Source organism: Rhipicephalus microplus, chromosome 9 (assembly GCF_043290135.1).
Source record: "Rhipicephalus microplus isolate Deutch F79 chromosome 9, USDA_Rmic, whole genome shotgun sequence".
Taxonomy (NCBI): domain Eukaryota; kingdom Metazoa; phylum Arthropoda; class Arachnida; order Ixodida; family Ixodidae; genus Rhipicephalus; species Rhipicephalus microplus.
In genome coordinates this window covers 42,747,257-42,772,047 of record NC_134708.1, presented here as the reverse complement: position 1 = coordinate 42,772,047, position 24,791 = coordinate 42,747,257, and the positions used below count along the sequence as shown (strand labels likewise).

At 43.0% G+C, this 24,791-nt stretch overlaps 1 protein-coding gene across 2 annotated transcripts in view; it reads left to right on the top strand.

The window, feature by feature from the left end:
• Window positions 1–24,335, top strand: part of l(2)k09022 (HEAT repeat containing 1 homolog l(2)k09022) — a 147,275-nt gene extending 122,940 nt beyond the window's left edge. Inside the window, exons 34-43 of one of the 2 annotated variants that reach the window (XM_075873504.1) lie at window positions 2,181–2,280; window positions 3,408–3,560; window positions 5,972–6,109; window positions 12,707–12,811; window positions 13,560–13,630; window positions 13,977–14,074; window positions 17,390–17,535; window positions 19,268–19,423; window positions 20,454–20,562; window positions 24,213–24,335. In XM_075873504.1, coding sequence (XP_075729619.1) covers window positions 2,181–2,280; window positions 3,408–3,560; window positions 5,972–6,109; window positions 12,707–12,811; window positions 13,560–13,630; window positions 13,977–14,074; window positions 17,390–17,535; window positions 19,268–19,423; window positions 20,454–20,562; window positions 24,213–24,301 — 1,165 coding nt within the window. In that variant the 3' untranslated portion in view covers window positions 24,302–24,335. Of the gene's footprint in view, window positions 1–2,180; window positions 2,281–3,407; window positions 3,561–5,971; window positions 6,110–12,706; window positions 12,812–13,559; window positions 13,631–13,976; window positions 14,075–17,389; window positions 17,536–18,778; window positions 18,926–19,267; window positions 19,424–20,453; window positions 20,563–24,212 lie in introns of those variants that run through there. The other variant, XM_075873505.1, reaches the window with a different exon arrangement.
• Window positions 24,336–24,791: the final 456 nt, after the last annotated feature.

Here is a 24,791-nt window from a genome sequence, read left to right as displayed (position 1 = left end):
AGCTTTGCCGAAGATCTGGAAGGCAACTTCGAATTATTCGTGATGGCTGACCAGTGTACCCATCGGTGCTCCAGTTACGAATGCCAAAATAGCCGACTTGCTTGGAGGCCCCAATGAGGAATATGAACAGTTGGACGAAAGCCTCGCGAAAAACCAACTGTGGCACAAACGCAGGAGAGCCTCTGCCTGTTACGAAATAGGGTGGAGTGGGTGGGAAGCTACTACGACTTTATAATTTGCCTAAACAGACTGGAGCAGGCACTCCTCGTGCCCAGCCAAAGCAGCCGACAAAGCCAGCTGATTGACTTTTTTGTGCGTGAATAAAGTAAAGGTTTGTTTGACTGAATACCACTTCTGCAAAGTTGTCATAGCTACCGTAAAAACCAGAATGTAGGTCGAATTAAAAAAAAAAACGCAATGGAAAGTCTACTCTCGTTCTATATACTAGTCATTGGCAGAAAAAAAATGTGGAAGTCTCGCAACATTGGGCAGCTGAAGTCGAAAGTCTTCATTGCCATCGTAAGCATAAGCAGCTGCACGGTTGGGCGAGGCTAGGCAAGGCCGACAGTGTTCTCGCAACGCCATTTTGCCTCAGTTATGGGCTGTCAGTCTGCAATTTTCTCTTTTCTCGTTGCTCTTTGAAAATGAGTGGTAGTCGACGGCAGTTTACGATAGGCTTTAAGAAAAAAAGTTGATATGCTGAAGCGCATGGCAACCTGGCAGCACGACGGGAATTCAGACAGAAGTGCCCGATACTGGAGGAGCCAAAAACAGCCCATTCCATTGTGCAGCAACCAGAAAAAAAAAACATTGTTTCATGGACGGACTGCAGTGCACCCCAAATTGAAAAAGCTACTAGCCGAATTCGTCCAGGAGCTGCATGCTAGGTCTCTACCCATAACAGCAGAGTGCATCCGTGTGAAAGCTCTCGAGATAGTACGCGAGTCAGGGCTCACAGTGGTGCGATTCAAGGGATCTCCATCGTGGGTTCGCTGATTTATATAGCGGAAGGGCTTTCTTTGCGCTGATACAGTGACTTCCGCCTTTCCGCAAATGCTGCATCAATAACGCATTGGATGGAATGAAGGACGATGCACTCTTGTACGTTACTAGTGAAAAACAGATGTCTTCGGATTCATGTTCGGACAAGTCTGAGTGACAGCACTTTGTGACCTTGGTTTAACTACTTAAGATTAGTGTCCAAATAAAAAGAAATGTCAGCAAAGGGCAGCTGGTTGTGTCACGTATTTACCAAGGTAAGGGTGCGCCGTAACACTTTGCGATTTTTTTTTCTTTCTCGTAGATTCAAAGTTTGAGGGATCGACCTATATCCCGGTTTTTACGGTAATTTAGCTGTACTTGCTGAGTTCTTATGGGGCAGTCGCGTATATCCAATCACCGCTTATATCAAACCTTTCTTGCCTTCCCTCTGACTTCGTCGTAACAAGGGTTTACTGTATAGTAGATGTCTTCACGGCTTAGCACTGCTTTACAACAGTGAAACCACCTTTGCAGGGGGTTATAAGCGGACTAACTTACATCTGTTCATTTATTTCGAATGCTTCGAAATTTTTAATAATTTAAATTTGAATCGAAGTGAATTCAAATATGCGCACAAGCCTCATGTTTTCATTGCTGTTGCTGGATCTACCGTTTGTTTTCTAACATTTGTTTTTTACCCGTCTTGGAGTGTATGTGTAGTTGTTGTGACTTTCAGTGCATGCTAATAGGGACACCTTGGATGTGACTGTGTGCGAATTTGATAAACAAATAATCATTCTTCGCTGCACACATTTGTTCGATGCTGATTCAAAACATCACGAAGCGGGGTGTACGCGGGAGCCTCCGCTTATCACATGCTGAGAAAATGATCATCTGCTTACTGTGCAGGCACCAGATGCTGGCCTTGATATCACACCCTGTACTGTGGTTTTCTTTTTTAACTCTATCATTCATTTACAATGCTAGAAGCTGTGAGATACTGTGAAATTTTTATGTAACGAAGTACTAAATATAAAACTTGGTCAGCCATGAAGTTCTTTACTGCTATAACGAAATTGAATGTGGGCCATCCAGCTGTAAACTGAAAATAAGCCATCGAACAGGGGCTTGAATAGCAGCTTGTTTGTGCAAATGTTGTCCAGAGTTTGACACATTGCTTTACCCTTGGGGCATTGCAGGTCGGATGTGGTCACAATGGCACTCATTACGACATTGCATCGGCTGGTTGAAAGCCTGGCACCATTCTTGAGTGCATACCTTACTACAATCTTGGTTCAGGTAAGTGCGCTCATGCAATTTCGCTCCTCATTACCTCACCTTATAAAACTATCTAACCTCAAACCTCAATATAACGAAATATTGGTTATAACGAAGTGAACAAAAAGTAGTCTTGCAATAGGTTTAGTGTTAGGAATAAATATCGAAGTAAACGAAAAGTAGTTTTGCAATAGGTGTAGTGTTAGGAATAAACATTTATAACGAATTTTTTGTCATAACAAACTCAACTTTGCGTAATGTGCAAGTTTTTTTTTTTTTTTTAAATGAGGTGTGAGTGTATTATTGTTATGTGGCACTTAGCGGTATTCATATTTGCAGCCTTAAAATCTGGTGTACACGAGAACCCACAAACATTGCTTCTCATCAGTGTGAACCTTGTCTTTTTCTTTCTTTCTTCAAGCTTGCAGCAGTTTTCTAACCACTGTAATTCAAATTTTTCCTTATTGCATAATTCAAACAAGCACTTTAACAATTGCAATGCTTGGTGAGGGCATGGTAAAAAAAAGTCGCTCGGTCCCTCAACTGTTCAACCAGAGTTACTCTAACACGAAATTCATTTCGTTTTTTTCTTCTCTGTTCATTATATTGTTTTCTTCCCTCCTTTAACTAAGCAGCAGTGCCAAATGATTTATCATCGTGTGACGTCATGTTATTTTTGGCGATCTGTGATGTCTTAAAGACGTCATTAGATGATGATGGTTTTGTTGGATCATTCGAGTTCACAGTGACGATCGCTTTTTATGTTTAATGAAGCATCCGAAGCTTTCACCTGTGTAGACTATTATACACATTGTGTCATGGTCTCTCTCTACCTCCGGAATTTTTTTTATTGTGTTATATTACATTGCATTGTCAGTCGGCAGGGGACCTGTGTACCAGGCCACCTTCTTTATTGTTCTGTGACTCGCATCAGTTGCAGTTATTGCCTTGACTTCGGGAAACCGTTCGGTTGAATTTAAAGTGATGTTTTTTGTGCAATAGTCATGCCCTATGGCTCTCTTTTTCTCTGTTATACTTTGTGCTGTAAATGTTTGTACGTGATGTACGCCTAGCCTGTGTCACAATCAACCCAATACAATGCCAGTACGTTAGTTGAATTTTTCTCGTTGTCAATCAACTTCTGCCAGGTATGCACAATGCACGTTTCGTGCGCAAAAGAAGGTGCCAGTGGAACCCTGTGCCAGCGGCTGGAGTCTACGTCGACGCACATCGCCCACCACGTGCCAGCTCGCGTCCTCATCCCAGCGATTGAGGAGAGTTTTCACAAGCTCAGCCATTCGGTAAGTGCCAGAGTTTGAGACCAGGCTTTCAAAGGATCGTTGGTTATTCTTGATTATTCAGGCATGCATAAGTGCACACTAAGGTGTAAACTTGCAACGAACACTCCACAGAGTGCCTAACGAGACAAAAAAAGAAAGATGAGCATGACTTAGACATTTTGTGCAAAAGCCAATAATGCTATTAAAGGTGACAAAAACAAGTATACAGTAAAACCTCATTAATACGAACTCGGTTATTTTGAAATCCCGCTTAATTCGAAGGATTTCCGTGGTCCCGTATTTTGCAATGTAAATTTGAGTGGATAATTTGGAGCGGCAGCCGGCACCAGTCCAGTTAATTCGAAAACTTTGGGTGCCAATTGCCAGCTTCAGATTGCAATTTCGCCACGAATACGTGTAAACGATGGCCATTAATTGTCACAAGGCAATGCGACATATCGATACTAACGAGTGGCAGCTGAAGCACCCTAGCCTCGCTACTTCCAGCACAAAAAAGAAAAGAAAAACGGTCTCATGGTCAACCAAAACATGCGCCTGTGGCAAACGAGCCATGCTTTACTGCAACACAGTGGTGACAGGCGGGCAGCTTATTGCATGCTTTTCGCTACGTCAGCTGGTCATGGTTTATCCATCCTTTCTGGAATAGTAAAGAAATTAATAAAGGACAGTTTATCAGAAATTGCACTGTATGCGAACCTCCGATTGGTGGTTTCTTCAGCAATTTGCGTCCTTGCACTGCTGGAGGAGTTCTTGCCAACACCACCTACTTCAAAAACTAAGTTCGAAAGTTTCAAAAATCATTTTCTTTCAGCCAAAACACATTGTGAGCTTCGTCATACTGGCCATTATTAAAGTCATAACAATAATAGAAAGAATTTGCGAATGGTTGTATCATGACGTGCTGATGGAGCGAAAAGTAGGCGACATGCTGCCCGCATGCCATGTCTGTGCTGCAGTGAAGATGTCTCGTTTTCTGCAGGCGCACATTTTAATCGATTGCGACTGCGTTTTCTTTTTTTTTTTTTTCGGGGGTAACAGCGAGGCCCAGTGTTCCACCATGTTCGTGGCAAGATAAAGACCAAGTATTGCTGGAAAAGATTACCATTAAAGCCGCAAGCTAGCTGGCACGCCAAACAACGAGCAGTGATTACTTTGAATAGTTTCTTGTATCCCACTTCTTGTATGTTCTGTTAATTTGAAAACCCACTTAATTTGAATCTTTCTCGCAGCCCCAGTGCCTTTAAAATAACGGGGTTTTACTGTACAGGAAAAGAGCACACAGCACGCTCTTTCCTGTACCTCTTTTCTTTGCGTTGCACTGCCACATTACTTTTTGAGCTGTACAAACTGACTAGCTGAGCAACATGTTTTATTAGTGTAGTTAAACATTCTGTTTGTATTCTTTGAGTATCATCACTCCGCACTCTAAATAAGCTTCACGTGTTACTGCAGTCTCTTGCTGAATGGAATGAGCTAAACAGTGGCAAAATTTCTGTACAGTCGACTCTCGTTAAGTTAAACCTGAAGGGACCTCTGAATTTTGTTTGAATTTTCAGGAGTTCTCACATATGTGACGGTGGGTGAGGTGACATCACACATCATGATTAGGCATTGATTTTATCAGACTTGATAAAAATGTTTTAAACTACTACAATACCTAACTGCATGCAATGAACAGGAAGCAGAGGTGTAAGGTCCACAAGTTTGTCGGCCATTTAATGCTGATCAGACCTTTTACAGGAATCATGAATTGCCAACTGCTTCTTTGCTATATGCACCTTCAGCACAAAGCTCTCTGTACCAGTTGAGAAGCATCTAGGTTTACCATGCAAGTGCTTCAATTCAAACATTTGTTTACTAGCAAAGCCTTTTTCTTTGAAGGCCTGAAGCGCTTATTTTTCATTTTTAGACGTTTAGGATTACATAAGTACCCAAATTTTTAAATAGTAGCACGAAAGCAGCAAACATTTTCTTGTATGGAACCGCAAAAAGTGTGAATTAACCAAGTGGTGGAGTTTGAATTAAGAGGCTTTTAAATACATTGAAAGAATAGAGGGCCAACCGAAAAAATTGAATTTTGTTTGAGTAACTTGAAAGTATGACTTATCAGAGTTTGAATTTTCACGAGTCTACCGTACTTCCAATGAAGTAATTTGTTTCTGATTCGCTGTAGCAACTAATTTTACCTTTTCCTTGCATGTTCTGTTTCTTGTTTCAACTTGTACTGCCTTGGCGAATTTCGTGAGGTGCACACTGGCCTTACCGAAAACCCTGAATGGTATCTTGCGGTATAATATGAACAGCGTACTCTGTCCCAAGTTCAAGCAGTCAAGAATGTCGGTGCTTTTACATTTAACTAGCCGATTGTTCGCTACTTGGTGCACCAACCTTTTGTGCTATTGCGTTTGTAGGCAGCTGCCCTGGAGCCCCTGATGTCGTTGCTGGGAGAGTTTATCAGCTCCATCGAGAAGGCCGACCTGAAAGGTCACCTGCCCCAGCTTCAGGAGCTGGTCCTCCATTTGCTGGCCTACCGCCGAGACAATCCGGAGGTGAGCTGGTAACATACGAATAAATGCAATTTGAGTGATGTATGAATATGAACGCACAAAACTGCCTTGTGCTTGTTTCTTTTGTCTTCTGATCATCAACACAGGGAAAGTCGTAGTTTAAAAGTTTTTTGCAAAATCACGCGCATGCATTTTGATTTAGAACTGTCTGACATTGAGTTCAAAGTTCGGTGTTGTGCTTCACGCGTTTACGCTCCGGTTTTTCTAGTCTGTGCACACTTATCAAGCTACGTTGTCTGAAATTGTGTCAGGGTGCTGTGATGGCTGCTGGCCTTTCGGATAGGTAGAAGCTAGTGAGGAGAATGGCGTTTTTATTATTCATTAAGAAGTGCTGTGATTTGATTTTCAGATCGTAATATCCTTATATTTATTTTGTGAAAGTTCAAGAAATATTACTACTAATAGAGTTGAAGCCCACAATAAGGGACCCTGATGTAAGAAACAGATCGGTATAACCCCTTAAGGCGTGAATATTATGCACTGTCTGCAAATGTGTCAAATTCGCATGCATAATTGTAAGGCACTCAATACATAATACAATCCTCACCTGCCTTAATTAAATGCGCAATACGGGTGCTGCCTTAAATACGCAATTCTCTCTTGCCTGCCATATGCTCGCTACACCACCGACTCGTCGGTTCACACTCAATACACCTGATGTGCGCCTAACGCACGCGTTAAAACATGTTTGTACATGTCGCCTCTCTCTTGCTTCTCTCTCATCACCGCTCGCAACGCTCGAGCGCACATGGAGTGGTAATACCGTATTTACTCGCGTAATCCTCGCACCCCCCACATCGTCCAAGAAAAATGAATTTTTTTTTCCTCAAGTAATTATCGCACCCCCGAAAACTGCCGCAATAATGTCGTCTGCTCGTTCCAGCCACTGATGATGATAGCGCGCGCTATCTGGCGCCACCTCTTAAACATCAAGCGCATTATTGCACAGAGATTCAATCCAGTCCAAGCCAAGCCGAAGTGGCCAGTGCACGTTGCGGCGTGTTTTGTATGTTGTGTCGGTAATCTTGGCACGTTATGGGGTGGTACCGAAGCCACATGGCTGCTAAAAGTTGCAAGTGATAGATCATGCGCTAAACAACGGCAAAAGGGCCGCCGGTAGTCCCTTCGGAGCCTACGAGTTTTGTGTTCGCTACTGGTGACGGCAGCTGAAAGCCACCAAGACGCGTTGGGCGTGCTGTGTGCCTACAACTGGGATTGATGGTAAACTTTATTTCTTCAGAAGGAAACTGCGGACGATTCTGTTAAATAGCCATCAGCCCAATACTGACGTCCAACGCTTACCTTTTGAGGGCTCCTGTTGAGCGCCGAGCGCTACCGCTACGCCCACAAGCTTCTCGTATGGTATTCTAATTCTCGACTATTTGCTTCCACTTTTTGTGTCTCAAATAAATCTTGCCTTGTGTTGAACCTCTGCTTTTATTATTGAGGTAAGCTCTAATTAGTACTTCTTAAAGCTTGCTGTAAGTTGCTGGCGTGAGAATCCCGATTTGCGGCCACTTCGTTTTCTTTTTCGCTCTCTGCGTTTTCATGGAAAGTTTTCCCCGCGTAATTCTCGCACCCCCCAACTTTGCATCAGTTTTCTGGCAAAAAAAGTGCAAGGATTATGCGAATAAATACGGTACTCTTTCAGCTCATTTATCTGCAATGAATGGACAGGACGCCGGAAGACGACACTCCCTCGCCCGCTGAAACTTCTGCCGACGCGATTATGCCTAACCCGGCTGTCGCAAGGGTTAGCGAAGCCGTGCTCAGTCGCGAATGACGACATCGTTTACTGAAGTAAATACCACATTGAGTTTCGCTTTAAACCGTTGTTCCAGCACACGCCTCAACACCCGTTTCAACCCGGTCAGCGCCGTGCGCATCCCAGCTGCTTCGCATCCCAGCAGGGTTTCCTTTAGGGAAATGATCCAAGTTTTTCTAATTATCAATGTATTGAACTATTTCACGATTCCCTTCGAGTTCGATATATCCGGAATCGACTGTAAACTCTAAAACCTCGATATAACAAACTCAGATATAACAAAGTATCGATTATAGTGAAGTAAATGAAGGAATCTTGCATTAGGTACCGTATTTACTCGTGTAATGCATGCACTGTTTTTCTCGAAAAATCTAAGAAAAGTGGGGGGGGGGGGGGGGTGTTTATTGTGCAAGGTCAATTTTATGAAAACTTTTTCAGGAGAAGAAAAAAATGTGGTAAGGCAAAAAAAAGTTTGGTTGCTTAGCCCTTCGCAATTTACATATGCGTACACTGTTTGGAAACAGCTTCTTTGTTGCACTTTACTCATCTTCGCTGGTTGATGGCGCTATCTTCTGCGAGCTGGGCCGCCCGTGCAATTATGAAAACGCTTTGGGACTATCTTTTTTCGCAATCGTTTAACCGCGACAGTGGTATGTGCTTGTGATCTCGAGAGGCGCCCAAAAGCGTGCACTCACGTGGAACGGGAAATGAAGGGACAGTTAGAGTGGAGAAAAAAAGAAAGCAGGCTAAAAAAATAAAGGGGGCGGGGGGGCGGGGGAGGTTCGCAGGAAGCAACCGACGTTAATTGGCACGGGCAGATTGGTGACCAATGACCGCTCGCTGTGTGCTTATCAGCTACGATGTCTCTACAATAGGGAGTTTTAGTGCTGGGTACCCAAGCGGCTTGCATACCCAAGACGTTGGGGCGGTGGCATTGCGCATGCGCGAAACCCCAAACAGATGCGTCGCAAGATCGCTGGGGCGATGGGGCCATGCGTCCGCGCGGCCATAAACAACGCTGCCACCACTGGCCTCCTAGTGGAGATAAGCTGCCCTGGCGCATCATGTTGCTCGTGACGTCCCCCACCTTCACGGCGAGCAAAGCCGGGACTGGCCAGAGCCACCACCTTGATTTTTAAGTTTTAAGCGCAACTACTATAGTGGCTAGCCACTATACAAATATCATGGCACAAAGGTGCCAAATCTCAGACGGCATGAATCGGCCGCCTTGTAAGGTTCACCTTTGCAGGAACTCTCGGTATCCGCACTGCGGATACTCGAGCCGTCGAGGTAAAATAAGCCAAAGTGCGAGCACCAATAGCGATTACATTGTTCAGCCAGATTGCCAAAGCTAGAATGGCCTGGAACATAGAAACCAAAATATGCCAGCCCTCGACTAGCTGAATAGGTGGCGCCATCTAGCGTGGCCACAGTGAACCACGCAATCACAACATTGTTATTGCAGAAACATTGTGCATTGTACGTCTGGTGCGAAAACCGTGCAGCGGCATTCTTACAAATGAGTAACCTTTTTAATTATTTTCACCTCAAAAACATTACGCGTAATCCAACATGTTCATGACTGTGGTTGCACGAAGTGTCACAAGATGTCGACACCATCGTTACAGTATCCTTGTATTTTTCACTTTTTTGCATATACCAAGATACTGTACACGATAAAAAGTCTCGTAATTTTGCCGCAACGGTGATTCTATGTAAGTTAAATTCAGTTTAAATGCAGTTAGCATCACCATTTATGGTTTGCGAAAACGTGAAGGCATACGCGTTTAAGTATGTACGAAAACGTTTACATATGAGGAGCTCGAAACCTTGTAAGACGTGCGTTCCGGTAAGACGGTAAACGCAAACTGGTATCCGGTCACAAGTTAACCTAAAGAATTATACGTACAAGCTGAAAGTTACACAGAGGTACACGTTACACCATTGTTCTGTTGTTGCGCTTGCTGGACTACGACCGGCCGTCCGGATTGCTGGCATCGGCGGTATTGGCTTCAGTCGCAACTCGCAACCGCGGCACGTACGGAAAATTTTTTTTCTTTAGTGTTAAAAGTTGTCAGAATAATTAAAAATGACTTATTGAAATTAATTCACTTTATTTACCTATGTACGCTAAATTTAACACTTTAAATTGTAAAAATAATTGAAATATACCTACGTGACCGGACGCTATGGCGCTGCGAGCGCGTTTGACCTTCGTGCGGCTCGCGTTTGCATGCGCGCAACCGTGGCGCCAACTAAAAGGCATTCCGGTTGGGTATGGGTTGGGTAGGCAACGCCGCGCGCTCCCAAGCCCCCAGCGCCCCAAGAGATTGCGTACCCAGCACTAAAACTCTCTAATCGCAGTGCTTGTGAACCCCGCTGTGGCCCACAGATAAGACAGGAGATGTGCTGTGCACGGATAGAAAGAGAAGCAATAGGCGTGCGGCAACGAAGGAAGGCAAAGGGGGTGGGGGCGCGAGCCAAGGTAGTTGAAAGGCGTCAGCCAAGGTGGTTGAAAGGGGTCGGCAAAGTAATAAAAAAAAACGGAAGAGCCAAGACGTGGGGAGGCGCCAGGTGTCAGTTAGCGGGACTGCAGCGCATGAACGTAGGGGATGCGTAGACAGAAAGGAAAGCAATACGGCACATCACGTGGCAATGGGCGAGGGGGGGGGGAGCTGGTTAAAGGGGGTTGGCAAAGTAATCAAAAACGGAAGAGATCCAACGGATGAGGAGGGGCCAGGTGTCGGTTAGCGGGACTGCAGCAGATGAATGTAGGGGGTGCGTTTATTATGCAAGTGCGTTCATTACGCTAGAAGATACGGTATGTAGCAGGGGTGTGTGAATGTCAAAATTTTTTAATACAAATTGAATACGAATACATAGTTTCAAATACGAATCAAATATCGAATAGTGAAGTGATGCAATTTTTTTCAGTGATCCTTAGTCAATCATATATTGAGGTTAGAAACAGTACAATTGTTATTATAGTCAGTTAGTGCTTACAAAAATTAAAAAAAAAAATGTCACCATCTGTACTATTTAGAAAGCATAAGACTAATAGGTGAGCTTGTGACTGTGATGTTGGGTTCAATTCACATGATGAACGAACCTTTTGTATCCCTTTTTTTGTGTGGTAGCACTTTATTACAAAAAAAAAAGAAAGAAAAGCTTTTGTACCTGCTTTGATGACTAGTGAGCATGAGGCCATTGGTTTGATTTTCTAACACTTGACACTCGTGTACATAAGTCTAAGAGATTATTAAAGCAGTCTGGGGGGTCACAATTCATCCAGCTTTAGCTCGAAAGACCCCGATTTTGTAGTTTTCTTTTTAATTTTGTCCTCTGTTCTCATATCCAGTCAAGTCACTAAGGAAAATGGGAGTACTCGGGGCGTTTTTCAACTACACAGCAATACTCGTTATCTCGCTTGTTTCCGTTGCCTTTCTTGAGGACAGGGCTCGTCATTTTACAATCAAGAATGCTGGGTTCTTCTTTGCTTTTTCTTTTCCTCCTGTTTCAAGAAATGTTTTTTGCACCTCAGTCATCTGCACCAAGGCAATTTTAGGTTCGAAGCGAATAGTGACTTTGGTTGAATAATTTCGTGTCGAATTCGAACAGTATATATGACATATAAAGAAAAATGGGTATATCTATCATGACCTAACTAACCTGCACAATATTTTAAAAAAATGAAATAGAGCCTCTATGTAAAATTTCTTTTTTTTTTTCTCGTTCAAAAAAAGTCAAAAGAATTTTGAGTAGTAGCAGGATTTTACTTTCAGCAGGATGCGAGTCATAACCGTTAAAAAATGTAACATTTTAAGATTCATTATACTTAGAGCATATAAGCCATCATAACTAGCTTTTAAGCTTAATAAAATAAATTGATTTGAGAGTAATATTTGCACTTAAAGGGGTCGTGCGACACTTTTTCAAGTAGCCATAGAATGCATTCACTAAAGAAGCTTATTTGTTGCCTCGTGAATTAACCGTCGCAAATATTTTTAGAATCCGTCCAGTACAGGCGGAGTTGCAAAGATTTCTCGCACGCTGTTGGTGCATTCTCTCTTCTCATCCCGACGAAAGCACTGGAAACTAAACAGGGAGGGATGGCACGGGAAAAGAAAATACGTCACACGTGCTTTCTGAGCTTGTGGAGACATTTGCCGAGAGAAGAGAGCGATTTTTAGCTGACTTCGAGAATTTATTGTGAATCTCACGCATGGTGCTGCGCTATAATATTTGACTTGCTTGTCCTCGGTAGCCTCGACTACGGATCGGCAGCGTTTTCTGACAATGCTCTACAAATGTTGCAGGGCCCCTTTAAACTTGAAGGGGGGCTTTGCGGCATAGCGGGTTTCTCTTGAATAGATGCTTTTACGGTTCAGCACCACTATGCTGCAGTGAAACCTTCTTCACAGGCGGTACATTTGAATTAATATGCATCAATTTGTTCCTTGCGAATACTTCGAAATTTTCAATATTTTAAATTCGAACTGAAGCAAATCGTTTGAATACTTGAAGCATTCGAATAATCGCACAATCCTACAAACGAATATTTATGAACATTGAATATTCGGGGAATACCCTAATTAGTTCGAATGTTCTAAGTTTTCAAATATCTTGTTATCGAATCGAATTCGAATCCAATATTCGCACACCCCGAGTATATAATGTAAGGAATATACCTTTAAAATAAATTTCTCGTTATAACGAACTTATTTTTGTGTAAGATGCAACTTTGTTATTATGGTGTTTGAGTGTAGACACGCATCGAACCTTATTTTCGTTGACCTTGGTATTGGAATTTTCAGATGGAGGATGCGGAAGTTGACACGGTCGAGAGCAGCATCGTTGGTGTTGTGACCTCTCTTTCCTTCAAGCTTTCTGAGGTCACGTTTCGTCCTTTCTTTTACAAGGTGGGTGACACATATAGAAGCCTGTATTGTTTGTTATTTTGTTTTAAATTATACAGCATCCCATAGGATACCTTGTCTCCTATAAGTGCACAAAACAAGGAGAGTACAGTGAACAGTCTATGAAAAGGTGCAGTCAGATCACTAATAGCCTAAAGAGCCCTTAAAATTATATTGGGGAGAAAAAAGTTTAAAGGACTAGAGTACTCAAAACAATTAGTGATAAAAAGAACTAGAGTATTTAAAACAATTATTGATAAACCTTTTATGCACTGCTGTCAATAGCGTGTTGCTGCTGAAATAGCTTCTGTTTCCACTTTAGTACTTGCTTGGGTGCTTCTGCTAAATTTTTCCTCGAGTGAACCTTTTCAATCCATTCTTTCACAATCCTTGTCTAACACATTACAGGCTATTTACTGCACCCACTTTCTTCTTACACTTTCATAACTTGAGGCATGTCATTGTGATCACTGTTGCTCAAGATTTACAGTTTTCTTTTTTATTGAGATGTAAACTTATAATAAGCACATTGGAGCACTTGATTGTTTGTGCAGAAAGGCACAACTTCTGCATTGGCGATTGCATCGTCAGGTATCACTGCCGGACTGTAGATCTCATCTAGTGCACGTATGCTCATGGAACCGTCTCCGTTGGCTTTCGTTATTTGGAATTCTCACGAAATGCTGAATAATTTACTGCCACATGGCATAGTCACTGCATGAACACACTAATCTTCACCAACTGTTTCCAGATGTACAACTGGGCTGCTGTGGAAGATCTGGATAAGAACAAAGTCCTCACGTTCTACCACCTCACTGAAAGGTAAAAAACTAAAGTGCACAAACTTGATCTGTGTGCTGTTTGCATTTCACACGTTGTACAGCCAAATTTTATTCTCCTTGCTGTCATATGCATAATAAAAACATTAAGGACGTTAGCTAGTGCACTTACATGGCAGGGCTAGAATGAGAAGATTGTAGGAATAACCTGAGAGTTCTCTTCCAGCACAGTATCTGCTCACACTGTTCTTATCACTAAAGTTAGGGGATGATAAGGACATGTAGCAAAAACGGGCTTTGCATTTCACTGTCTCGTAATTTGTCGATCTTGTCCCGTTATTTTCCTGTTTGACTTTCATGTTTCTGTTGTTTCTTTTCTTGGTCTCCAGGTTATCGGAAATGCTCAAGAGCCTGTTTGTCTTGTTCGCGGGAGTTTTCGTGGAGCACAGCGCGGACTTGTTGGTGACTACAAACACCGTCAAAGCAGGTGCATGCTGCAATGCATTCGGTTTTCTGAGTGCCCACTTCGTGTCTGTTGTATGTTGTGTGCTCTGCGTGAGTCCTGACTACGTTATTCAATTGTGTGCTATTTTGGTGTTGTGACATGTAGACATTAACGAAACTTCCGAGTGGAAAAAAAATGAACGATGTTGCGAATGCGCCCTTTAAATTATACATCCCTGAGAGTCGCGAATTTTGAGGCCCGTGTGCTTAGATTTAGGTGCACGTTAAAGAACCCTAAGTGGTCGAAATTTCGGAAGCCCTTCACTACAGCGTCTCTCATAATCATATGGCAGTTTTGGGACATCAAACCCTGATAGTTATCAATATTACAATCGCAAATTGCAAGTGAGTGTTGCATCAGCATTGTCACAGACAGTGCAGGACTGCCAGGAATCAGTAATTTGAAGGGCCCAGTGAAGCAGGCTACACTCAAACCTCCTAACTACAAAGTTTAATCTCACACCAAAATAAGTTCATTATACCAGAAAATTGTCTCAAAGGGATATCCTAACACTAACGTAATTACTCGAATCTAACGCGCACCTTTTTTCCGGTTAAGCGAGTTCATAAATTGCATGCGCGTTAGAATCGAGTACGAACAAAAAATTACGGTCAATCTATTGCCATCGGCAAATCCAAAATGGCCGCCCCCTACGTGCGTCGGCATGGCGCGTCAGCCATTTCTGCCTATGTGTTTCCCATGTGCGGCACTTTGTACGTGTACTGAGGAGTTCGTCATCTAGTAGTACATTAGCATCGACGGCGTGGAAGGGCCGACTCCGAAAACTCGAGTGCACCACGATGCCGCTTTTAAAAGAAAAGTCATCGCGTGTGCAGAAACGGACGGAAATCGGGCCGCATCGCGGTCATTCGGAGTTCCCGAAACGTGCGTGCGGGACCGACGGAAACAAAAGCAGAAGATTGTCGACAGCAAAGCTTCACGCAAAGGCTTCAGTGGACCACAGCAGGGTCGGTTTCCGCAAATTAAAGAGCTGCTCGGCGAGTATGTGCTTGAGCAGCAAGCGGCACAGCGGCCCGTGACGACAGAACTGCTCCAAGTGCGGGCTATGTAATTAGTCTTAGAAAAAGGTCTAATGCGTAGCCAGTTTAAAGCGAGCAGGTGCTGGCTAACTAATTTTATGAAGAGGAAAGGCTTTTCCCTTCGAAGGGGAACATGCATATGCGAAAAGTTTTGCAGAGGAGTACGATGAAAAGCTTCACAGTTTTCAGAGGTTCGTCCTAAACTTGTGGCGCAACAACGGCTACCAGCTTGGGCAAATCGGGAATGCCAATCAGACGCCTCTTTACGTCGACATGCCTGGCACCACAACCGTCGAGAAGAAGGGGGCGAAGCAAGTTCGCGTGATGAGATCGGTCCACGGTAAAACTACAGTGACGGCAAAGCTCTGTTACACGTCAGATGAGGCACAAGCTTCGCCCGTACCTCATATTTAAATGGAAGACGCTCCCAAAAGGAGTTGTTTTTTCGAGTGGTGTGATCGTGCGGGCCAGCGAGAAAAATGGGTGCGCATTGCAATCGATGTCTTACGTTTTTTTTTTCTCGCGGTGGAAATCGGATGCACGTTACAATCGAGGGCGCGGTAGAATCGAGTAAATACGATAGATCTATTACAAGACTTAGTCTTCATTTACTTCGTCATAACCGATATTTCGTTATATCCGGGTTTTTTTATAAAGTTGAACCTGGATATAACGAAATCGACAAATTCCCAGAAAAATTCGTTTTATGAAGATTTCGTTATATCAAAGTTCAGTATGAAATTACAAAAAATAAATGAACTAATTAAACAAGGGATACTGAAAGCAGGGCTCACACAAAAAAACTCATCTAGTAGTAAACAACAGGGTTATTTTTTCAATGGCAATTATATAGCCACACTCAGCGGGTTTTTCCCGTTGCCGCCATAGTCCGTGCAAGTCCATTGATAACATGCTCCCACTAACTTTTACGAGCGGGTAGAAGTAAACGCGCGCAAGCGCTACTGAAGCAGCGATCAAATGAGCTGGCCCATCTCTCTCGACTGCAGGGCGCATACAATAGCATCCTCCTGCATGTTAGAGCTGCCGTCAAATGCTCAAACAGAAAGGAAATCAGTCGTCTTGAACGGGCATAAAAAAATGCAGAAGGGGGGAGGTCACTCAAGTAGCAACGGGGAACTTGGATTTTAAGGGCGTGGTCACGATCTCGGCAAGCATCAGTGTGCTTTCAACGCGAAGAGACTGTGTGAAACGAGCACTTCTCCTTGAAGTGGCCAGATTTGCTTACACAAGCGTTTTGTAAGTGTTCCTCGTTATTGGATTCAAAAGAATTTGCTGGCAGCCTTACTTCGTGGAACATTACAATTGGTTGCAATTGCATTCATTGCATTGCATTCAACGTGCCGTCATCTTGCCAGAGCTAATCGCAAAGGCTACGGTCCCGCGTACTAGTGGTGCAAGACGGAAGCGCGTGACGAGGCGATATTCGAAGCTTGCTTGTTGTTACCGTGGTTTTGGAGAGTTTCCATCAGCACCTAATCTGATATTTCCTCAGTAGCAACGACACGGTTGTTCGCATTAAAAAATGCTTGTCGGGAGCCACTCCATGCCTGTGTAGTGAAAACATGCATGCATGCACCATCGAAAACAAAGAGCGAATGACACGGATACTGCGAAAAACTGTTGAGTTAAGTGGTCTCCGTAATGGCCCCGCATATGCGACGCTGATATCATGGCACTGCCAAGGCAAAAGTAGTTCTCTTTTTTTTTGGTTGTTCTTTATTTTGAGGGATGGGAGGGAACATTCACGCATGCGTCTGCGGCGGCAAGAAGGGCGGCAACGAAGGCTCGTGAGGCGCAGGCCTGCCTGCCTGCAAACCTACGCACAAAAGCGCTTGCTCTCCTCTACTAGTCGCTAGAGCCACAAGCGCGCTGTGTGCGCCATCGCTACTTCGCACATGCTTGGGCCAAAATGACCCAACCCAGGCCGAAATTCCGAGATTGTCCTTGGCAAAAATTTGTTATGGTTGTATTCCCCTGTTGTTCGGTAAATAGAGGTCGCAAATACATGTGCTTCTGTGGAGTAATGGTGGGGAATTGAAAAACTTCGTAATATTCTTTATATGGAGGTTCATTATAGGCAGGTTTAACTGTATTGAGGTTTCGGTGTGTTCAATGTAGATTTCATGTTTTAAATTTTGTGCTGTACCTAATTAGCAAGGCGTTTCATGGTCCACTTTAGAGAAAGGTGTGCCAGCTGGAGTTTTATTCTAACGTGTGCTTATTAATTTGCCAACAGAGGAAGACTACTTTGACGACGAAGCTAAAAGCTGTCGCCTGCTGAACCATGTTCTGGCAACCCTGACTGCATGCTTCCATCATGGAGGCAAGCAGTTTTTGACAAAAGAGAAGGCTGCATTCTTGCTCAAGCCATTGGTGAACCAGGTATGGGAAAAGTGACATTTGGTTACTAATTATTTGTGCATTGTTTAGCAATTAGGGCGACAACGTAAAAAGTAGCAAACTGCTGGAATTTTTCTTGAGAGATTCAAGTATTGGTTAGGCAGCTTTGAGAGTTTTTGTAATCAAAACATACAGACTAGGAAGCACAATATAGATGCTTGAATGCTTATGCTCTACGGCAATTCTGTTGAGTTTGAATAACGGTCTGCAGTACAGTATTCAATATTCAAAGAGTGCCTCAATACCACTAATAAAGCAGTTCCCCTTAAAATTAATAGACCTCAGCTTGTTGAAAGCTTTTACCAATGCGTGCAAGCTAATGGGAAGCTGTCTAGGCAGCCTTGAATAGTGGCACAGCAGTTTTTATACCTGTCCTGTAACTTAACATCTCCATGTTCACAACACAATAACACCGAGATAGTATAGTTTGAAAATTTGCAAGTCAGCATAAATCAGAACTTGCAGCAAAATGAATATTCTTTGACTTTGCTCAGGTTCACTAGAAAGCTGATAAGCATGTGGGATGAATTTTCATCGTGAATTGAATTCAGCTTATTTGCAACAAGGTTGCGAGGATGACGGAGCAAAAAGGCTGCATTGTGCAGCTTTAGAGGAACCTGGCCACCTCATACACTGGGCACTTTCACTGTGGTCAAACAGGAGTGTGCTGTATACACAGTGCATAAGCTTACAAAACAGTAAACAACTGCGGCCAGAATTCAAGAGCTAGGTTGCGGCGGGAACACTTGAAAAATAAAGGAAAAAAATTGTCATGGTGATAAAGACAAAAAAAAAAAAAACAGATGAACCCATGGTAGCACAAGCAATCACATACCATATCTACTCGCGTAATGAACGCACTCGTATAATAATGCACCCCCAACTTCAATCATCAATATCTTGATTTTTTTGTCCCCGCATAATAAATGCACCCTCTACATTCATCCACTCAGTCCCACTAACCCACACCTAGAACCTCCTCACCAATTGCATCTCTTCCGTTTTTTATTATTATGCTGACCTCCCACCCCGGCCACCTTAGCTTGCTCCCTCCCCCCTTTCGCCGTTTCCACGTGCCATATTTTTTTTTGTCTGTGCGCAGCAAGTCCCCAGTCTCTTTTATCTGTGCACTACAGTGGGGTTCTCGAACAGTGCGAGTATGGAGACATTGCAGTTGATCAACACACAGCGAGAGAAAGTCACGAAACTGCTTATTTGCCACTAGGTGGAGAATGAGTTGGGTGGCATACTTAACCGTCGCTTATTTGCCACTAGGTGGAGAATGAGTTGGGTGGCATACTTAACCATGTTTCGCTTATTTGCCACTAAGTGGAGAATGAGTTGGGGGCATACCTAACCACATTTCCCCTATTTGTCCCTAGGTAAAGAATGAGTTGGGTGGCATATTGCAGTTGGGTGGCATGTTTCGCTTATTTGCCACTAGGTGGAGAATAAGTTGGGTGGTGTGCCTAACCACGTTTCTCTTATTTGCCACTAGGTGGATAACGAGTTGGCTGGCATACCTAACCATGTTTCCTTTATTTGTCACAAGGTGGAGATAAAGCTGGGTGGTGTGTCTAACTACATTTCTCTTATTTGCCACTAGGTGGAGAATGAGTTGGGTGGCATACCTAACCATGTTTTGCTTATTTGCTACTAGGTAGAAAATAAGTTGGGTGGTGTACCTAACCACATTTGTCGTATTTGCCACTAGGTGGAGAATGAGTTGGGTGGCGAGGAGGCTACACAGAAGCGAGTGGAGCGGCACCTAGTACCATGCTTGGCCAGCTTTGCCGCCGGCTGTGAAGACGCAACTCGAAAGGAGTGGCACCAGAAGCTCCTCCACCAGATGCGCAACTCCAAAGCACAGGTGCGTCATGAAAAAAGCCATTTCACTCTCTCCTCTAAAAATGCTTCGCCATGGACGATTTACGTGAAAGTTCACGCAGAAATAATGGTGCACGTGCGTGGTGCTTGTGTGTAGCACACAGTTTTAATCTAAGCTTTTATGGCGCATAGATTTAGGTGGCATTTTACGCAGAAAAATGAAATTTCAATGAGGGTAAAGCTTTGTGCAAGTGGGTGTAAGATTAAATTAAGTTATGTTAAATTACAATAAATTAAATTAGGTTAAATAACGAGCATCACTCAGTGCAACTGGCAAACAATTAACCACGTCAAATTGCAGTTAGCGCCAACCACAGTTTGCCAATATTGCACAACGCAACAGAGTCCTTGGTTAAGGCGGGTGACCCTTCTTCCATTGATGCCACCATTTCCTTAGTTAGCCACAAAACCAAGGTTGCCAGGCTTGGTTCCTACAACCATGGTTGGTGGCATAACCACAGTTTTGCATATCATGTAACCTAAGTGAACGGTGGTTACGTTCACCATGGTTTAGGCTGCCTGTGTAACTTGGGTATAATTCTGTAGGGCAGAGAATAGTCAGTACGTTCGGTTGGGAGTCTGTTTTCTTTCAGTTAACATTGCTGATAACTTGCTTAACACTGATAATATACGAGCATTGTCAGTGCGCAATAGGTGGCTTTATTTTCTACCAGATAGCAATTGCTAAAACACCAGCATCCTTTGCAATCATTCGGAAATCATACACTTACTAATGCAGCAGTAAGGGCTAGGTGAAAATTGTATCTTGGAAACGGTGCTGTTCTGTGCAGGTGCGTTACACTGTTTTCTTTCAGTTAACATTGCTGATAACTTGCTTAACACTGATAATATACGAGCATTGTCAGTGCGCAATAGGTGGCTTTATTTTCTACCAGATAGCAATTGCTAAAACACCAGCATCCTTTGCAATCATTCGGAAATCATACACTTACTAATGCAGCAGTAAGGGCTAGGTGAAAATTGTATCTTGGAAACGGTGCTGTTCTGTGCAGGTGCGTTACACAACGCTGCTGGCATTCCGCGAGGCTGTGCGTAAACTCGGCGACGACTACCTGTCCTTCCTGCCCGAGGCTGTTCCATTCCTGGCTGAGCTTATGGAAGGTATGAACTGCTTGCGTAACCTTGCAAAAAGTTTCATTTCTGTTTGAGCTGTATCATGAACGACTGAATATTTCACACCTAGCTGCACAGTCAATCGATAAAGTACTGGTTGTTAGAGTAAAAATGTGTGCGAATTTTTCTCAAACATGTGGCCCATGGTTTGCATGCCGCCTTTTCTTCTGCAAATTGCGGCTTCACAAAGGATTCAGTATCAGGACTGAGCTAAATGGTTTGCTCATATTATTTTTCGCCTGTCGCGATCCATAACGTTTTGTTTAGGCAAGCTCCTAGGCGGGACTAGCTTCAAGCATTAGTTTTTTTGTTTTTTTTTTTTCATGAAGGGTTTAATGTGATTACCATGTCCGTGGAATGAAATTTCTATTTAAGAATTGGCATGCAGATTGTAGTCATTCTAGAGGTCGATACGGATATTTCTCTCGAATCCCGACGCCAAATTGTCTTCACGAGTGACCCATATATGAGGCTCGGGAAAGACTCGTGCGAAAGTTAACGTCAGATGGCATTTTAGTCAACTCCGCGTCCCTTTTCCCCACTTGTTCCAGCCACCTCCTCCGTCCCTGCCCTTGTGGCATTAGGTTTCCTCATTAGGGCCCGATAGCTGCAGTGAGTTTGAGACCGCCACTCTGAAGGAACTGTCAGTGCGTGCAAGCCGTTTAATAACACGAGGCAGTATTTGTGCATCACAGGGGTTATGGTGCTTGGCTGCTGACCCAACGGTCGTGAGATGGAATCCTGCCCGCATTTCAATGGAGTTCACTAGAGGCCACTGTGCTTAGATTTGGGTGCACAACAAAGAATACCAGGCGGCCGAAATTACCAGAGCCCTCCACTGTGTGCCTTTGACATCAACCATGTTATGGCTTTGAAGCACAAAACCCTCACTATATTATATTACGAGGCATAGTGTAGTTAATGTGTATATTACATTATTAAGTCTTTTTTTAGAGCAAGTACTGAACATTGGCCATTTCTGAGATTATGCAAGTAAACATGGCAGGCTTCACACTTGCTTTGTATGTTATTCATAATCACTTGTAGGAGTACTGATGCAAAAATCTCGGCGGCCTTGGCTTTTTTTTTTTTTGCAACGTGTTTTTGGAGGCCTGTTAGTCGTAGCACGACACATCGTTTTCTGCAGCACACAACAGACAATTGACTCAAGCTTGTTATTGCCGACCAGTGTCAGTTTCGGTTTCAAAAACGACAAGCCACAGGGTGCAACCTACAGTCGATCCTGGATATATCAAACTCGAAGGGCATCCGAAATAGTTCGATATATTGATAATTCAAAATAAAAAATGTGCTTCTTTAAGACCTAAATTGAAGCATTTCATGCCTCAAAAATTGTTACAAGCGCTAACGATTTGCTTCCAGTGTAATGAACAAGGTGTGAACTGCGAAATATCGCACCTTATTTTGCATGAAAACAGTTCGTAAACTTGTCTTGCTTCTTGCATGCCGTCAAGTTCCAGCCATCCTTATCATCATTAAAGCTTTTGAAATAATCAAATTCAGCTCCTTCAGCCTCAACAGCGTTGATTGATGCAGAATGCGAATGCAAGCTTTGAGTTATCAAGTTGGTTGAAACATGCAATTGAATCCAAGCTGAACAAACCTGACTTCTGACTTATTCGGCAATATTTCAATGGTTTTAACGTACCCATAGAACCACACAAGCTTCAAAATAGCTGAAAATTTAAAAATTACATTGGAGTGGCTTAAATGCATATAAATCTAATGTGCAACTGTTACTTTAGCAATAAAGAAATTGTCTGACAGCAACTTGAAAAAGATGAGATTAGTGTACTTGGTTTTCACAGAATGAAAGCCTTCTTATTTATGTCCATCTTGATCACTTGTGGGCAGCGCATGTATTTGTATAAAAACATTATTTCGTCATCCTGCATACAATCAACGGTGTGATTAATGTCCTGCATCCCATTTTGTGAACTGCCCCTTAACACCAGGCTCCATAACAAATTGTAGTTAGACCATAGAAGTGGGTGTGTGTCGGATGAAAAGCATTATGCCATAAAAATGTTTTCAGTCGGTTCATTACGAGCTAAGAAAACTGTTTTTTAAGCGGTGTGAAAGGAAGATGCGAAGAGGCAGAGTTAAAACCCTTGCCGCTCACACCGTGCCGCAAGCTAAATCTCTTCCCTACCCTATCCGGTGCCAGACTAAGAGGTCACGTGCGCATGACGTGCTTTGAACAGGCTCAACGCCCGAGCACGCGAGCGGCGTTGTTTTGTTGACCAGCGTTATTTGGTGGTCTACTCCCTGTTTCTGCGAGATGGTTTGAAAACGCTGGCTAAGTGGCAGTAAAGTAGATTAGAGTGCTCGAACGCGCAGGACCATTAATTTCTTTTCCAAGAGTAGGCGTCTGCTTGATCAGCTAACCGCGGGGACACGAACGCATGCAAAATGCAGGCACATTGGCCCCGCATCTCGTTGGAATCTAAAGGGGGCGAAATTAAAAAGATGCATACATTTCCTTATTGCGTCTCATTATTTATCTGGAGTTTTATTAATCTATTCAAGCAACAAATTAGATAAAGCACACATGTCATGTTATATAATTTTTGCTGTGTCATGTGATACTTTTGGCAACGTCAGAGCACAGACATTTTTGTTAGGGACCAACATTACAGCACTGCCGTGTACGTAGGCCAATTCTTACATGTATGTCATGCCCTCATTCTCAATGCACAAGCCCGGGAAAAGAAAGGAGAGCAGCGTTCATCTCGAAACTTGACCCATTTTCGCAGTGTGTAGCAGTGCAAATTTCAGCAGACGTGATCGCGATTGCCCCATGTACACATTGCACTTGTCAGCTCAAAATTTTCGAACCTGGTGAGTGGCCCTTTAACAATAACTGAATCGTGACCCACAATGTTCTGAACATTAGTGGTGGCAGTGCCGGTGGCTTTGACTCAACAGTTGTGAATGTAGTTTTGGTCTGATAGTAGAGTGGAGGGCCAGAGAAATTTTTAACAAGGTCTTGCAAAAAAAAAAAAAAAGGACAAGTAAGGGTTACAGTTGGATAAATGCTGTAATAATTCAGAGGTATCGGTTTTTTGCTATAATCTATTCTCAGGGAAGGCCCAGGAAAGTTAGTTTTGACAGCAGGTTCAACGGATTCACTCTGCCCTATGTTTCTTGAAGACTGATACGACTTCTATATTGGAAGCATTACAGTGGTCACCATTGTGGTCAGAAGTGTGTGGGACGACCAGCATACTCCATATCATTCCACAAGGATAATTTCAGGATGAAAGCAATGAATGTTTGGTACCACAAAAGTGTATTGGGCACCACCTGTGGCTTTTTGTTAACATGAAGTGAACCACAAAATTAAACTATGTAGAGTCAGATTTATGCAAGTCTATCTACCATATTAGAATAAGCCATTGTTCTAATCTCACAAGCCAAGCTTTTCTGGCCTGTTATTTTGTAGCCATGGTTGCTGCCATCACAGTTTATACTTGCTGATGTAAACAACAACTTACTCAGGTTCACGTAATTTCGTGAATGTCAGGAGCTAAAGTTATTGACATAACACGATTTTCCGAAGGTCAGGAGCTCAAGTTGTGTAGATAATTGATCTTTACCTTTTTGGTTCTATTCAGATGAGAGCACTGAAGTGGAAAGCCTATGCCAAGACGTCATCCTGGAAGTGGAGCAGATCCTCGGTGAACCTTTGATGAAATATTTTTAGAGTTTCTCGAGTGCAATAAACCTTATGAACATGAGGCGTTGTATTTCACTCTTACGAATACTTTTGCATTTTCACTAAAAACATACCGGCCTCTTGTAGTTGAAAGCGCCTGATTGTGGACCGAAAGTTCATGAACACACTAGCCTAAACTAAATATAACAAAATATTGATAATAACAAAGTTGACGAAGAATAGTTTTGCAATACATAAAGTGTTCAGAATTACCTTTGTAACGAATTTTCGGATATAACAAACTTGTTTTTCGGTGATATGCAACTTCATTAGAATAAGGTTTGAGAGTGTATAGTGATTAGACATCTTTTCTGGCTACGGGAAGTATTTGCAGTGATGGGTATGATACCGCTATTGCTTCAATGTGCTACATTTCAGCTACATCTTCGCTACAATTGAAAAGAACCGCTACTGCACTGCTCCAAAACTTTAAGAAGCCCACAGAATGGCAAAAACTGCGCCATTCTCCACGTCAGAA